Source organism: Melanerpes formicivorus, unplaced genomic scaffold (assembly GCF_026170545.1).
Source record: "Melanerpes formicivorus ecotype bairdi unplaced genomic scaffold, bMelFor1.0.p_v2 SCAF_10, whole genome shotgun sequence".
Taxonomy (NCBI): domain Eukaryota; kingdom Metazoa; phylum Chordata; class Aves; order Piciformes; family Picidae; genus Melanerpes; species Melanerpes formicivorus.
Window position 1 is genome coordinate 8,075,761 of NW_027142362.1, and position 17,499 is coordinate 8,093,259.

Genomic DNA, 17,499 nt, shown 5'->3' on the forward strand with positions numbered 1-17,499 from the left:
CTTCATGTTTTTGGAATCTGTAAAACTAGTTGGCATACATTCAGTACTGGTGTCCCCGTCATAAGGAGAACACAGAGCTGCAAGGATGATCCAAGGGCTGGAACACCTCTGCTATGAGGATAGGTTGAGGGAGGTGGGGTTGTTTGGCCTACAGAAGATTCCAGGGGGACCTTATAGCTGCCTTCCAATACCTGAAGGGAACCTACAGGAAGGTTGGAGAGGGACTTTTCATAAGGGTGTATAGCAATAGGATGAGAGGGTTTTAAGCTGAGGGAGCACAGGGTTAGACCGGTTTTTAGGAAGAAGTTCTTCAATATGAGAGTGGTGGGACTCTGGAATGGGTTGCCCAGGGAGGCTGTGGATGCCACTTCCCTGGGGGTGTTGAAGGCCAGGCTGGATAAGACTTTGAGCAGCTGAGTCTAGAGATCATCTACTCTAACCTCCCCTCTCAACTAAGGTCCCTTTCAACCTAAGCCGTTCTCTGATCGATGCTATTTGAATAATTTATATGACTTACCTATATCAATGTTATCTCTCCCAAGGGCAACAAGTGAAAGAAATAGTATTTCTCTGTAAAGGCTCCTGAAATTGTAAAAAGAAAATGTTAATTTATATACTGCAATAACATACCACAAAAGAATCTATATTAGAAATAGATGGAAGCACATAAAGAGAACTTTAAGTGGCATTCTGAACATAATTCCTGATTGCCACCTCTAGAATGTTATTTCTGACCTCTGGAGAATGCCCTGGGATCTCTGCCTATGGAGATCACTCATAGCAGATCCTTGATGCAACTTCCAGCACACCACTGGATGCTTTAAGTGCATGCAGAGTGAAGCAAGCACTTAAAGCACTCAACAAAATTCCACCAAATTTGACAGGAGGTAAGGAGCTTGCACTTCTACATCATCTTGAAAAGGCAAGCAGACGAGCAGAGAAACACCTTGTCAAGGCTCTAGCTGTTGAAAAGGCTGCTAGGAATCTTCTTACAAATAAAACAAACCTAGGAAATCCAGGCACAAAATTTATATTGGGAGGAAATAATTCTCACTAATCCCACTGTTAATGCAAAAAGCCCTGCCAGATGTGAGACATAACCTCTTGTCTTAGCTCCCCTTCTTTTCCCTACTAGAAGCTTAAAAATGGACAAAAATCCACCCATGCAGGCCAGGAATAATTTGTTTTAATTAAAAGACATTGCAAATAAAACACTAAATAATGAAATGCACATATACATTCCTTATTTGATTTTCCATCATTTATAAGTAAGGAAAAAAAAAGGCAGGAGGTGCTGTAAAGGGGAAAGGTTAAGAGTGAAAACTGTTGTAGACTACAGTTTTCCCCACAGTTTGTGGGGGAAAAAAACCCCCATTTACTAGATTGAGTGATAAACTTGAGAACATTGCTGGGAAAAGTGATTCCCCCCCCCCTTTAATAAGCACACTATGAAAATATAATTTATATTACAACAGCCTTATTGCTGTCCAACTTTGCTCCAGGCTAGGCACGTTCATTCACATTCTTACCGCTGTCTTTTAATATGTGGCCATTTGTTCAATCTCTCCAATATCTGACTCATTGGTCCATACACATCATTCATCTTAATGCTTTTTACCATACTTCTCAAGAGCTCCTGGTTGAAAGAGTCATCATCTTTCTGTAATAAATGGACCATTGGGTACTTCTGGGCTGAAAAAACATTAAAAATGCTGTAAGACTAAATTTATTCTTTGTGTGACATGGGGAAAGTTACTAAAAAAAAAAGATGGGAGGCTACACAAACTGAAAAATGTTGACATATGTAGTGAAAAAGGAACAATAAACAGCAAGTCAAAATAAAACATCAACACAAGGAAACACCAAAAAGAGCGTAAGAAAACTCAGTGGGTCAATGGGGAATTGCAATGGGTCATGAGTGACTTTCAGGCAGGTGATCCAACACTGGCAACAAAATTCTTAGGAAGCAGACTCTAAAAATAAGGAAAGCAGCAAAGTGGATGAACTGCCAATGTCAGTTCAGTGTACCACTGAAACATGCCCTCTTATTCTTCCCTTCCCAATGGAGAAAAAGCCACTGGGGATACTGGTCAATGACTTGAAACAGATATGCTGGAAAATGAAACTCATTCAAGCAGTTTACTGCTAAACACACAAGCACCCTCCATCTCTCCCTCCCAAAACAAGTGGCACAGAATAGCAACACCAAGCTGAACACTCACTCTCAAACAAAAGAGTGCGGTTTTGACCTGCAAGACAAAAAGCAGCATGATCAAAAATCAGTTGTGTATCTTGTGAGAGCTAGCCACAGAGACATCTTTTTTTTCAAAACACATTCTTCACTGTTCAAAATTTAAATTGTACTTTAAAAAAAAAAAACATCCAAACAAAACAACCAAAAAAATTAAGGAACAAAGCTTACTCTGAGCATTCCACAAAATATACAGAGGCTGCCTTGGATCCTGATGCAATTTCATATTGTCCCACAACATCTGAATAAGAACATATTTACTGTCCTCTGACATACAGTTCCGTGGAATCTGAACAGGAGAATGAACACAAAGAGATTTTATTACCAAGTCATGACAGAGGGCTTCTGTATTTCAAATCTGTCTTTAGATCTACAGGTAAAAAGCTTTAATATTAACACTGCTGTAAAATCAGAGAGAACAAATCTGAGCAGCACGGTATTGACACAGCAAATATGATTTTAGGGATGTAGAAAGGTGAACAAAATGCTTAAATTTCTCCTCTTTCTACTGCTTACAACTAGCAGTGGAACTGCAATAAAACCAACTAGAAACCTACCTTCTTTGTAACTGAGTTACAACGAAGTAACTGGTGACTGCAAGATGCTGTAATTGCAAATTGCAGCATGTCTAGTAAGAGGTGAGCACCCCACTCAGGCACAGCAGTACTTAAGTTCTGAAGTTACACCTATTTTCCTTCAGTTCACACATTCCTTACCAATTCAGGACTGGGCACAGCATATTGTAAGACATATGTCTAAGAGCTCCTGAATTCACTAATGATTTCCTAATGGGAGAACAAGCATTTCTCATGTCAGTATTTCCCACCTGATTCCATACCTTGGAGTTTTTATTACAGTGCTCAGAAGAGAGTATTAATCCTGGTAAGTTGCTAGGCAGGTCCAGGCGCCTGAAATACCACACCAAATTCCAGAACACAATAGGATGATGATCTACAAAGTCTGCCACTGTTATTGCGTGATCCCCTTCATTTTCAAGTAAGGTCTCAAGCTCTTTCCATACCACCAGAGGACTGAGATACGGAACTGTTATAGGATCAGGACTAGGTAAGCGCCACTCTAGGCCCAAAGAATCCTATGGCAAAAAAAAACAAAGAAAATGTCATTAATTGGAATGTTACTTGACAAAGTTGGAACATTATCTTTACAAAGTCTTCTGAATGCTTTTGATTCCTCTAAGACACACCAAAAGCTCCAACTAATATTAATTTCAATAATCAAACTTAGTATTCCACATCATTTGGGGTGGTTAATTCTGTTCTCATTAATGCTGTTTTACATCAATCCATCACACACTTCAAATGACATCTAGAGGTAAAAAAACTACCCACTGTTGGTCCTTGCAATGTAGCAGGCAGGCTACCAGTAGGAATGATATGGCTGATCTTTTGGTTTTCCTTCTCATCTTCTTCCAATGGACCAAAAGTACTGATACTCCGTGCTACAGGGTGGCTTGTACATTCCGACCCAGGGGTATTTTGTCTTCGTCCCGTGGGGATCTGGATGCTTCTGGCACAAATATTATCCTGCTGCTTAGATTTACTAGGTAAGAGGGGGGGAAAAAAAAAAAAAAAAAAGAAAAAAAAGTCAGCAATTCAGCTTCTTGTTTTACTTGGAGTGCTCAAATATATACACCCACAGAGATAAACCAGAATTAATCAACCTGATAGCTCAAATTCTACTTTGTCAGCCACCATGCTCCCTCATGCTACAGGGCAAGTTTTAATTCCCCATCCTCTGAGAAGGAAACACAAACATCCTAAAAGGAGTTCATAGAATCTGCAGAATTACAGATGCCTACATGAATTTTTGTATTATGGATGAAATAGTAAACACCATGCTGAAAAACATGATGTGGCTGACTCAGAGGTAAGGGAGAGGCAGCAAGGAGGTCCTGTCTGAAACCAGTTTCTCCTCTTCAGAGAGCATCTTATTACATTGATTTCTGTAGGTGAGGCATACATGCATATCCACAGAGAATCTGAGCAGTTGCTTAGCAGAAATGTACCTGTTTGAATTTATATCCTCTTGAACAGACATCAGGGATGTAGTAAGGCCAAGAGTAGCTGAAGGGTTACAGGACTTCCCACTCTGATTTGAAAAGAGCGACGGGACCTGCATGTTTTCCGTGGACGGGCTGGACTTCAGAAAATAACTGCAGGGAAAACAAAAGCTTAGTATCATCCAACAAAACCCCAAACAAAGCCCACTTCACAATCATGATTCTAAGGTTCCACAATCACAAGCACTCAAAAGGGAGGAAAATTCAAAGACTGTTGTTACCGTCCAGGCCGCCGGAGATCTCTGATTTCTATGCTTAGAAAAGGCAGAAATAGATTGCCACAGAAAGGACAGGTGGTGTTGAGATTTGAGTCATCTGCTGTCCAGCCTGCCATGATTTCTTCATCATGAACCAAGCAGTCACACGTTCGACATCGTGAACAGCTCGAGATGAGGACCTGCATGAGGCAGATAACAGAACTCCACTAGAACACACTCTCAAAACTTGTCTTTTGTTTTTTTTTCTTTTCACAAAGCAGTTAAACCTCCTGCCAAAGTCTTTGCCCTTGGGTGAGTACTACTCACTACTTGCACACAAGTTCACTCACACATCCATTCCCGCACTATACATCGGAACATCTGGGTTTAAACTTCTGTATTTCAGAACAACTATTAAGTCTTCAATCCAAACTGCATTAACAGACAGCTGGTGTGGTAAATGACTGGAATGAGCATTGTCTAGGAAATTTATTAAATGCAGGCCTTTGATATATACCAGGATCTGGAATTACACTCGTGAAATAAATACCCTTTAGCTAAGTGGGTTTGGTGATCCTTTTACGGCTTCCCAGAGTAAAACCAGCCAGTTATTGAATAGAATGTTTATTAACAATAACATGTCATTTGTAATCTGTACACTGGAGCAATATTTATGTAGCTGCATAAATTACCCCCAGAATTGAAATACTTTTCTGTAGTGACTGCCTACAAAATACAAATGAGGGGAAATAAAATGGGAATGATCAGTCATCTGGAAGGAAGAAAAAAGAGCCACCCAAATCCAGTGTAATGGTGACAATAAAAATGATCTTGCTAGAAGCCACAAGAAGAAATAGCTAGTTATCTAGTCTATATTTTTAAAGACTTGGTATTTTCACTTCAAATTTAGGTGTGGCAAAGGATTTAGGTGCCAGAATTCAATGGCCTCCAGTTCTCTGACTCTTGAGAACTGCAGCTTTAAGGACCAAAAGACGTGACTTTATTAAAGCTATTTCTAGAGCAGGATTTGAAACGAAGCCTGTTCTGTGACAGAAATATTTATCTATCTTTCAGTGGATTAGTTTTAAGCTTTGATCTTTAAGAGAGGTTCAGATAACATTTATATTTAAAGACATATGCTTTCAGTGCATCAATTAAAATCAATAAATCATCCTGTACCTCCATGGCATAGTTCTGAAACACACTGGTACTGCTTGTACTGCAAGAGGATATCAGCTCTGATTTGTCAGGTAAAGGGAACTTTGAAAGAGAACCTATTAGCAGAAGAAAGAGAAAATATTAGTTATTCAGAGTATTTATTTTTAGTAAACTGTTTTTCTGGTCAAACAATACTGCAGTTACAAAATGTGTGAGAGAAGATGCAACAAATCAGATATACTGGGACAGAAACGTGAAGCTGGAGTGTGAGGCTGCCATCTGCCCAGCACTGACAATGGCAAAAATAAATCTACCAACATAGAATTTCCATATGTTCACTTCTCTTCTTTTACAACAGTTGGTAGCTTGGAAACAAGTTTCACAGATTAAGTAATTCATACTAACACTTTCTGTCTGGACAAAAACTAAGGAAAGATAAGAAATGCTGCTTGTGACTGCAGATACTCCTGACCCTTCTTCTCTTTGCCACACTAAACAAGTCAGGCTCATCTCAGCCTCCTCTGCCTCTCACCAGTTCCTCCACATCTCACAAACTGGGCTTGCTCTTCTAAGTGCTAAGTGGAGAGATCTAAATAGGCAGATCTTCCTTTCATCCTGGTTCTGCTTAACACGCTGTACTCCATGATGACAGCAATACAGAGATCGGTACAACAGTCGCTACCAACTATCCAGCACAGACTGGGGGTAAAAATACCCCCACACTGTCAGATAATCAGCTGCAACAGTGGCTTACAGAAAATGACAGCCATTTCCAAAATGCTTTTTACTGTGCCCAGTTCTGGAGACCTCAGCACAAGGACGACATAAGTATAGGCATATCTGGCTGAGTCACAAAAAGGACTAATGACCAGGATGATCCCAAACAGAGAAAGAACAATTTCTAAAATAGGAACATTCGTGTTCTGATTTATGAATGCAAAAGTTGTCTCTTACCACACTGCTCAAATTGTTTAGATGAGCCATCATGGGAAGCTGAGCTTTCTAGACTTGTCCTGCTGAGGCCAATTCCCTTAATTTCTGGTGTGGTATTCTCCTGAGGAGAAGCACTTTCAAAATCATTGCAGACATCTTCATCAGTTAGAGAAGTAGATTCTGAGTCCAGAGCCCCAAGAGATGAAACACTTGCACGGTCTGAATTCTGATCCTGAGAAAAGGAAAGTAAAAATATTTCTTAAATAAAGAGGCAGTTTTCTTTGACTCATTACTTTGAGGGCATTAACTTCTGTCCTTGGAAAATCATTCAGCTCAAAACTCATGTGAAACAAGACAAATTTCGTTCAGGGTTAAACAGCTACAATGAGGACTCTTCCTTAAAGATTATTCTAGCAAAAACATCCCAGTAGACACTTAGACATTTCAATGCACTGTTTTCCCATCATTGCTACAAAAGTTACCAGCAGCTGTAAGAACACATTAGGATAACTAAGGCATCATTAACACTTTAATTAATTAATCTCAGATTGGTTTTAAGCACATGAGGAACAATTTCTTCCTCAGAAGGGCTGTCAAACCCTGGAACAGGCTGCCCAGGGCAGTGGTAGAGTTCCCATTCCTGAAGGGGTTTCAAAGCAATGTAGATGCAGTGCTGAGGGACACGGTTTAGTGGTGACCTGGTAGTGCTGGATTAGCAGTTGGACTCCATGAGCCTCAAAGCTCTTTTCCAACCTAAACAATTCTATCCTTCTATATTAGACCAAGATTGCTCAATCTGGGACAATAAGATCAGGGTCCTGACAATTCAAGCACAGTTAAAACAACTTAATGCCCATAGTCTACCATGCTGCATGTCATTCAGATGGGGAATTCATCACAGAGGAGTCAGTGATTTAATTCTACAAAACTTTTTTCCTTAATTTATAGTAACTTAGGTTTTGTGGGGAAAGATTATTACAGAAGTTTACCTTTGAAGATGCTGCATACATTGTAAATTTGGAGTACCACTTGCTAGCTTTCTCTGCAACCCCTTTTCCAGCAGAAAACATGCTGCTTTTCAGAACATCAAGCTTCGGTGTTAACAGCGTGTCCAGGTTGAATGATGGTGAAGACACAAGCGTTAATGCACTACTTGTATCCTGTGGCTGTTCTTTTGCTGGACTGTTTGGGGAATAAGCTGGGGAGGACCAAAGCCTGTCTCTTGGCCTTTCTTCATTCTTAGTCTGGTAACTCTTGGATTTGGTAAGACTGGTTGGCCTCGGGGAGTTGGGGGGAAGGCTGGACCTCCTAAAAGGGTGGATAACTGTTGGGCTCTTTTTATTAGCATTTCTGTCATCATAGGGCTTTTGCAACTCAATGCTTGGGGCACGACTTGACAAAGGGCTGCTCATGTTGTTCATGTACATGACTATTTCTTCCGCTAAGTCTCGCCTTGCGGATGGAGTAGAAGCACTTCTGTCATCCTCCTCCTCCTCCTCCTCTTTCTGTTGCTCCGTCTCGGCAACCAGCAGGGATAGTGGATCAAATCCGGTTTCAACATCTGTCTTTTCAACTGGCTTTACTGGAAAGCTGCTCTTTCTTTGCAGCCTTCTAGATTTTTCACTGGAAGACTTCACTGCTGTAGGTGTTTCAGGTTCTGCATCCAAGTCTTCCAGATCAAAGATAACAGGAGACTCTGTTTTATCTGTAAAACTGCAATCAAATGCTGCATCTTCATCACTAGATTCTTTCTCCAGGCTTTCTCTCTTCGATCCTAAAGAGGAAGTCCTGATGTTAAGAGTTTTTGGCCTTATGCTTTTCTGTAATGCACTAGATAGGATTTTGGCATCAGCTCCTAGTTTTTCAACAATTTCTCCAGGGTTTGCTTCCTGATTTATTCTATTCATCATGAGTCCCACTAAGCCATCTCCACTGAGGTTACGGTTCCTGTTTTCCCATGGCATCTCCCTTAAGTCAGGTTCTACTGCACTTCTATGTCTCTTCCTTAAGGATTTATTCTTTTTAACTTCTGCTTCACTGGTATCCTCAAAAGATGATGTAAAGAGCAATCCTACAGAACTCTCTGAAAAACAGATGAAAAAAAGGTGCTTTATTAACCAAAGAATGTCAATCAGCTGGAATTCACCATGTATTGTGGCAGTGGTTGAAAAAGTCTGACCATGTTCATAACTTTTAGGAAGGGTCTCACGAAACATTTACAAGAGAGTCAAATCATACAACTCCAGAATACTTTAAGAGGAACCATCAAGAAAAATCTCAGATGTGTTTAGTTTTCTCATTTGAAGACATACTCCACTATTGAGAGGTTTGAAAGCTGAGGACAGCAAACTTATCCAGGAAATGGCAAAAAAAGAAAAAAGACACCACTTTCTAACCTGATGAACTGGAAATAGAGCAAATAAAAGGAGTTATTGACAGAGAAATCTCTGTTGTTCTGCCACAGCATAAAGATGCCGACTTCAAAGTATGATATTGCAGTATTTCAAGCACAGCTGATTGTATTCTAATAACCACATTTAACCACTACTAAAGACTGAGAATGTCTGAAAGTTGTACTACATCAAAACCTCTTGTCCATCTTGGAGGAATTTTAGTTGCTGGAGGATATAAATAAAACAAACAAGACCTGGGATTCTGTAAGCAGGTGTTAATTACAGGAAAATGCAGCAGTAAATAAGAAAATCCATCTGAAAGTGGAGAATATTCAGCTGCATCTCCCTGACACAGTGTATACAGAGTCAAACCAAACTCACTTCCAAAGTTGCTCCCATTAACACTAATTTGTGTTTCTACACTTTTAAGTTTTGTGGACATCAGACCCCAGGCACACCACTTCAAACTCATTAAAAAGGAAACACACATGACAAAAGTGTGCAACAATCAAGATGTATTTTCCCTTCCACTCACCTGTGCTAGCTTCTGCTACAGTATTGTCAATGGTAGTGTTGAGCCGCACTATGCTAGAAGTGGATTTGGCATCGCTTGAATTCTGATAACACAGCTTAGGCAGGCAGTCACCACTCCCTTTTGCACTTTCCACTTCAGACACTGTATGCAGAAAAGAACAGACAGATCTTAAGAATCAAGGTGACTTAAATCTCAAGTTTCCAATACCTGTTAGAAGCCTTATGCTGGATTAAGGGAGAGCATATTGTACATACCCCACGATGCACAGGCTGGTACCTACTTGGGCAGAGGCTTTCAAGCAGAAGCAACTGAACTATGGGCATTTAATTCCTGACACTACTTTTACAATTCCAAGTTCCATAACCTTCTGTACAGAGAGTCCAAGTAAACCAGCACTTGCATACCAAAATTAGTGGTGGTGTAGAGATTAAGACCACCCTTGTCACTTGCAAAGCACAGGCATAAGACTATTTTCTCCTGCCTTTGCCTGAGCTCTTGCAAAGCCAGTGAGCCTGTCTTCATAGAATCCCATTATCCCCATGACCATGACTACACCAGAAAAATGAAGCAAATGTTGCAGCATTTATATTAATCTCTTTTAGACAGGGAAGACAAATTCTATTGTCAGGTGGCTATCCAAAAGAGACAATTTACTGCTCTACAGGAATTGGAGCAACTTCATATCCTCAAGCTGTATTCAGAAGTGCAAAACATTTTCAGCATGTAAGATTACTACAGTCACAAAACTGTCTTAATTGTGGCTAACAGTAATACCAGCTTTCAACAGCTTTCACATTTTCTGAGTCCTCAAAGGTTTCATTTAACCTGAATAGCCTGCCATTTCACAAGTATACTCCTATGACTATGTAACACAAATTTTCAAGGTAACTGAAGAAAAAAAACACTAATGCTAGAAGGTTGTGATGAAAACACTGAAGCAACTTCTCTGGTTCTGTATTTTCTCACACTTCTACATCACTTCTACTTGACAAAGTGATAGCAAACTCAAATAGTAGGGAAAAACACACTGAAAACAGTTAAATAATTATATTATTAGGAGAACATTTATTAGGAAAAGTGTTTATGACTTTATATGACATTCTATAGTACTGACACATGATTTGATCTGCTATATGCTTGCATGCATAAAGTCTACGCTGCACAACTGCGGTGCAGGGAATCATAAGCAGGAGACAGAAGGAAGGGGGGGAAAAAAAAAAAGCCCACAGCAAACCCAGTAATCCATTTTTGATGCATCTCCAAAATTTTGAGAATTCCAGGGAGCTGAATAATTTCAACTTCTCTCACAGACCTGCGTAACTTCAGCTGTTCTCCTTTATAAATCCCATAGAAGAACACAGCCTGGCAGAAAAGGCTTTGCTGTAGATTATGCCTATAAAGCATTTTTTTTTAAAAGACAAAAACACTAAGCTGCAATTATCATTAAGCCATTATATAACCATTATTACTTGTTTGAAATAGAGGAGGGGGAAAAAAGCACTCAATATTAAAAGTTAAACCATTAGACATCCAGAAAATTGCATTTACAGAAGAGAATTTGAGGCATGGGCAGAAAATGGTATTATCACATATGCTCACTGTAAAAAAAAAAAACCCAACCCATCAGCTGCCCCACTTAGCTGTTGCTGAAATCCCTATTTATCCACCATGAACTAGATATCTGTGTTCACATGATACATACAAGAACTGGAGTCACTCTCTCTCTTGTCCTCTTTTTGCTCTTGTATATCTTGAAGACAAGTTTTCCCTTGCTTGGCTGCTTCTTTGAGTGATGTGTTATTGCAGGAGTCAGAAAGTGCCCCTGTCATAACAAGGTAATGACAGAATGAAGACAATTATGGTGTTTAATCCCGTGACATTGTTAAACAGAATAAATTGAATATCCATGGTAATTCCAAGGCCTCTTATCGAGTACATTCCAATTAACAGTGAACATTCCACCACAAGAAAAAGTGATGCTTTACAGGATGAAATTAAAGGGCTCATTTGCAACATTTCTTTTTAAATGCTGTACTAAAGCACTGCTTGTCTTTGATTCTGTTGCCTGCTTTACTTGATCAAAATAATAAAAATCATCTTTTCAAGAACTCTAAGAGGCATTTAAATATGATTTCGTTTCAGGGCAGTACATTTCTCATAATTAATGCATGGAATTCTTCTGGTTTTGTTCTAGAAAGAAAAAGCAGCAGTGCAGTAGTAGCCATGAGTTTGTTTGCAAATAAAATCAGACTAAAATAAAAATAATCACCACCTAAATAAACTTTGCAAATATACAAGCCACTGTCTGGTCATTTTAAAGACAAAACACTGCCCCAAGTATAACTAATGAAGTTTGAATAACTGATTTCAAGAGCCGAATTTGCTTAACACCAACATGCTCATTCCTCTTTCAGGTTGCTATAAAGCATTAGCACCAAAATAAAGTCAATTGTTGAAGCAGGTAAAGTGTCTGTTCACTGTAAATACTAAGTAAGGACTCTGAGTTGCAGACATTCCCTGTCTTTTGACCAAATCAACCTGCAGTCTCCCCTGGTCCCACAGCACCTGTAGGAGATTTCTTCTTGTGCAGTTCAGATTTTAGTTTGGTAAGCACCTGTCCAGGATCAAGGGAAGCTTTTTGAAATAATTTTATCAGCATGAAAATTACAGAGAAAATGATGTGAATACTCTACCAGGAGTGGCTGTATGCAAGGTGCTTGCTGGTGGCTTTTTCAAGGCTTTTTTAAACTGTGCTATTCCTAAAACAACATTTCGTAGTTTCATCCAGAGGAAATAGCCACCTCGATTGCTCGAAGGCCAGGTACTTTCCAAAACAGCCTGTTGAGGAAACATCAAACCCAAATAAAGTCATCTTAAGGAACAGCCAGGTGTTAAATCATTAACTTACATTTCAAATTGAGTTACAGTTATAAAGTAGGTTTTCAAACCCATAAAGACAAAACACTGCAATAATTCTGCTATTCTACTTCTTCCAGTTATTAGAAATGACAGAGTCACACCTGATCTGCTCTCCTATTTTCTTTGCTTCTATTTGCCTGCATAAAAATGCCTTTTTTTTTCCCCCCCTCCTCTTTCAAAAAGACTCACCTTATTATAGTAGCCGTAAGTAATGGCATTAGGGTCAATGCCAGCCTTCTGCATTTCAAAGAGCACTCTGACAGCTAGCACAGGCTGGCCATACTGTCCACACAGCTGCATCAGTACTCGGTAGCACACCTGAAAACACACGCAGGTTAGTTTTGTGCTTCTCCAGTCAAAGACATCCTCTGTTCAATAAACCCCAGGGGCTACTTCTGGAATTTTGGAGTTGAATTCTTTTACCTCATCAGGTGGATCTATTTTTTTGGTATGCATTTTTTGTAGCACATCATAGGCAGTTCTCAGAGCCCTGACTTTGGAATGGCACACTTTCACATACGCAGGGAGGCAGATAAACCAAAGACCGTAGCAGTGACGTAATAAACATCTGGACCACATCTGTGGTATGGATGAGTACTTCTTAGCAATTTTATGGGCAGATTTAATTTCCTGTAAAGAATCATAAAGATTATTTGTGTGTATTTCCATATGCATTACAGAAATCTACATGTGAAAACCCAAACACCTATCATTATACCTACAGAAAGTGCAAAGGGGGAAAGAAAACGAAAGCAGAATGAGCGATACCAAACACAGTTGCTGTGAAATGCTCCCTTCTTAAAAACTTGCATTTCTTCAAATTTATGTCTACTGCTTTTGATCTGCATGTTTTGTAAGAAACATTTGAATGGTGAAGCCCCTCTTAAAAGTCTGAGCAGTGAAAAGAAATCATAAAGTGGACGTGGAAACCCAACAGCTTACGCTCATGGAGAACAGCATAAAGAATATGGAAGACACAGATGGCATAACAAATGACAAATGTGTGTGCAGGGGCCTTGTGTGACACAGTGTAGGCAAGAAGCACAAATAAACACCTAAAGAACAACTACCATGGCTACCCCATAGTTGCTGTACCAGGGAAGAACCATTAGCTAGGTTGCAGCCAATTCCAGTCAGCCTTAGTGGCCAAACTGAAGCTGAAGGCATCAAGATGACACTTTCAGCAGCACCTCATGCTACAAGAACACCTCCAAGTACCTGTTTAGTTCTTCTGAACATTGGTGATGGGCTGTTGGGACTGCTGGCTTTTGAGGACAGTTTGTTATTTGGTGCTTTGAGAAATCCTTCAGGTCGCTCAAACAAATCTAGTTTTAATACTGGAAACCCATTATAGCTGTAAAAGAAAAGAAGTCACTTAACTGCTGCAAGGCAGCTCCAAAGTAAACACACCACAAAAGAAATAAGTTGCACCAGAAGCTACACAGGAAATAGAAAACACAAAAGTAAAGCTCATACAGACACAGCTGACAAAGTGGTTTATTAATCCATCTGCATGATTTCATAACCTGTTATTTGAGTGTAAGCAACTTAAATTGCTGAACAAAAAGTATTCATAGCATTTTCTTTAACTAATGTGTCAAATGCATTGATATTGATTCTAGTTAATAAAAAAAATAATCCACATGGCTTAGTCCCTAGTGAGCATCACATGACAGAGGTTTACAGAAATCAATATGAACAATATCATGCTATCTAAAAGATTAAAACTAGATTAGATTTAAAAACATTGCCCAGAATTAAAAACTCATTAGCCATAATCACTAAATGAGTAACACCAGTTTCCAGTGATCCTTTGAAATATACTCTGTCCAGAGAGTATCTGCAGCTTGTGTTAGCAACAGCAAGTCAACAGACTGGGCCCATTAATTTCCATTTTACCCTTAAAAAGTGTCAGCAGCCAGCTCATTGTAATGGGAACCCACAGCCAGATTTATTGCTCCTGCATGCACACAATATCATTAACACTTCAAAGAACTTGCACGGGAGGCACTTTACGTACACATTTTGACTGGAACAACATAAAGGGACAAGAAGGAAAATAATCTGCAGTTTGTGGCTATCACAAGAATCTAGAAACTATGCAGTTGTTAGAAGTTTTTGCTAGCATCCTACCGTGTCCTCAGGTTACCTGTATTGCAGAGGGTGCTCTTCACCATTTGGCAGATGTGGGATCTCAGGGGGTGTTATGAAAACCGTATGCTCACTCTTGTATGATTCATCCAGCTCTATAAGTCGTGTTTCCCCACTTTTGTCCATGTCTACCTGGAGAAGTTAGGTTAAAAGGAAAAGTAATTACCACTTTTATTGTATTTTCTGCTGTTAAAGCTTTGTGGTCAAGCAGGACAACATCTGTATCAGGAGATAAAATATTAAGCACTGCATCTTAAAAGTCAAGATTCCTTGCAAACTTAAAGAACAGTAAGTGTTGCACTGCTTTTGTAAGCTTTGCCCCAGTACAACTCTGAATTGACTGCTTTCAGTTGAACACTCAAAGCAGTTGTACAAAGAAGTTAACCTTTCTGAATACAACCATTTCTGGAATTGTTTCCAACTGCAACAGGAACTTGAAATCCATTTCTAATTATGAAAATAAAAGCTATTATTTCCTCTCTATCTTAACCACTGAAAACAGTAACAAGCTTCATGCAATTGTCTGATGTGTACAGATTGTACAAACAACACTCTGGCAATTTCAGTCACTAATCATTAAGGTCATACATTAAAGGGGGATAGAAGTATTTTTTTCCCCCCTAAAAAGCCAGTAATCTGAAAGGTGAAGTGTGGCTTCATGGCTTCTTTTGTCTTCCACGTAACTCAATAGCTGTACGTGTGAAAATGCAGCAAGTGTTTTACGGTCCTGTCCTCACACAGCTAAGATAGAAATTCAGTTCATGGATAACAAAGGCAACTTGTAACAGTGCCATCATTTAAGTATAAACTCCAACTGCAATTGTTCTGTTTGGTTTTCAGTTTTGTAACTGGCAATTTGACCAAACATCCAGCCTGGCTGTTACAGGAAGGAAGAGAAATTTATACCTCTCGTATTAATGCTCCTGCTTTAAAGACAGCAGCAGAGGCACATTGCAAGTCTGTAGGCAAATGCCAAAGCATCCAACTGCAGGATCAAGTGAGAAAAAAAACTCTCCAAGAATTTTACTGAGGGAATTTCATTCCACTGCTTGAGACAAAAATGAAGAACCAAAACAAAACTTGGCCACCCCAAATCAGATTTTGGGAAACTATGAAATGTTTCCACTTTGAGAGAAGAAACAGACAAGCCTTTAACTCTACAAGCTTTCTAATACTACTGTTTGCATTACAGAAACCACCAGGAACAGAGCAAATACAACCTGAATAACATTCCACTCGAAAGCCTTTCCTTGGTATTTGCATTACTCTGTCTCTGATCATCTGTCACCACCTGTGACTTTTCCAGTACCTCCTAGGTGTTGCTTCTGCTTGCAGGATGAGTTGGCACTACCAAAACCTATTTACTTCTCAAGTGCACAGAACATACGTTTTATTCACATCTTGATAGCTCCACTGCTCAGCTCAAACACTGTCACAGTTTATACTTACTGCCATTATTTAAATGGTTCAAATGGAAAACCAAGTTACAGCCAACTAGTACATTAATTCAAAGAAGTGAATGAGCGACCTGTGGAAGGTAAGGATGCACATCCTTTATGCCTCTGGTGTAGCAACAGAGAATTAATGTGCAAAAAGCAGCATAACCACAGCCGTCTCCCTCCAGTGAGGTGGAAATGTAGCTAAAGCACCAGTGGAATTCTTGAATATTTAAAATTTGATGAACATACAAAAAGGTGCTATTAATTACATATTTTACTGTGTGAGACAGATGGAAAGTATTAGGAAATGGAACCAGCCAAGTAGCAAGAACATATGGCTCCTGAAAAGTAGAAGTAAATGAAACTTCACACGGTAATTTAAATACTTCAAAGCATATAAAACCCTCCATAGTTCTAAGTTCCACAGTGAAATACAATAAAGACAGTAGCTCAAATAGGTATTGAATTTATATAATTTCTGAATTCCTGAAAAACTGAATTGAATTCCAATATGGTGAGACAATTACACCCTATCTTCCAATAGACAAAATGGGTAATCAATCACCATCTCTGCTGCTGTACTCTAGGATAAAATAACATAATCACCTTAAACTGCTCTTATAAATTCTTTGAGGCAGATCATATTTCATAGATAACTAGTTTCACAGTAAATAAAACGTGTCTCAACCCAGTGGCTTAGAACTACCATTAAGAAAAGGTTGTATCATCTTTCAACCCATGACATCACTCTTCCAACGCCCACCCTTTCAGGTACTGGTTCAGCAAGTTAAATATTCTCTTTACTGGAATCAAATCTGGTATCTGGTGCAAGGAGAGCACAGTTCCTACAGCAGTCCTTGGTATACTTCAATATTCAGATTTTATGTCACTGTTAAGCACAGCATCAGAAATAAGAGAAATCCAGCAATAGAGGCAAATATATCTTTGCTGAAAGATTTCCTACATGGGAGCCCACTCCCTCATGACAATGAAAACCTAGTTTCACAACCAATTCTAAAGCCATGGCAAGTCTCAAACAAATAGTAATATCAGTGCTTCAGTTTCCCCACAATTATCAGTGGCCTAGAAGCAATTGCCCCATTAGCAAAATGGAATTAAACCCTCACTTATAGAAATAGAAGTTGGAGAGGGACACATTTTCTGTAGAATTTATTCTCATGGTACTCTCATGAGACTTTTTATAGTGGAAAGAAGATGCCCACAGAATCAACCAGCAAAATAACTGGCATTAGAAGAGATGAGTCTCTGCTTCAGCTGTATGAGTGGCTACTTAACCTCTTAGAAAAGGTGAGAGCTCCACAGATTATGCTCAGTCTCATGGTGGCACCACCAACCTATGTTACAATCCTTTCAGAAGAACTGTTTGATTGCCAAGCAAGATAACTTTAGCCAGTGCATCAACTTCAGTAGCTTCACAAACCA

General features: G+C 39.3%; 1 protein-coding gene across 7 annotated transcripts in view; it reads right to left on the reverse strand.

Moving 5' to 3' along the window:
• Window positions 1-17,499, reverse strand: part of DENND4A (DENN domain containing 4A) — a 58,403-nt gene that overhangs the window by 5,268 nt on the left and 35,636 nt on the right. For 6 of the 7 annotated variants that reach the window (XM_068143510.1, XM_068143513.1, XM_068143509.1 and 3 more), the window contains 18 exons: window positions 14,616-14,749; window positions 13,685-13,820; window positions 12,890-13,096; window positions 12,656-12,784; window positions 12,241-12,385; window positions 11,250-11,369; window positions 9,548-9,688; window positions 7,609-8,702; window positions 6,641-6,851; window positions 5,708-5,802; window positions 4,553-4,728; window positions 4,278-4,424; window positions 3,601-3,811; window positions 3,090-3,344; window positions 2,423-2,540; window positions 2,223-2,249; window positions 1,530-1,692; window positions 518-582 (listed from right to left, as the gene is read on the reverse strand). In XM_068143510.1, the coding sequence (XP_067999611.1) occupies window positions 518-582; window positions 1,530-1,692; window positions 2,223-2,249; window positions 2,423-2,540; window positions 3,090-3,344; window positions 3,601-3,811; window positions 4,278-4,424; window positions 4,553-4,728; window positions 5,708-5,802; window positions 6,641-6,851; window positions 7,609-8,702; window positions 9,548-9,688; window positions 11,250-11,369; window positions 12,241-12,385; window positions 12,656-12,784; window positions 12,890-13,096; window positions 13,685-13,820; window positions 14,616-14,749 (3,574 nt within the window). The remainder of the gene's footprint in view (window positions 1-517; window positions 583-1,529; window positions 1,693-2,222; window positions 2,250-2,422; window positions 2,541-3,089; window positions 3,345-3,600; window positions 3,812-4,277; window positions 4,425-4,552; window positions 4,729-5,707; window positions 5,803-6,640; window positions 6,852-7,608; window positions 8,703-9,547; window positions 9,689-11,249; window positions 11,370-12,240; window positions 12,386-12,655; window positions 12,785-12,889; window positions 13,097-13,684; window positions 13,821-14,615; window positions 14,750-17,499) is intronic. The other variant, XM_068143516.1, reaches the window with a different exon arrangement.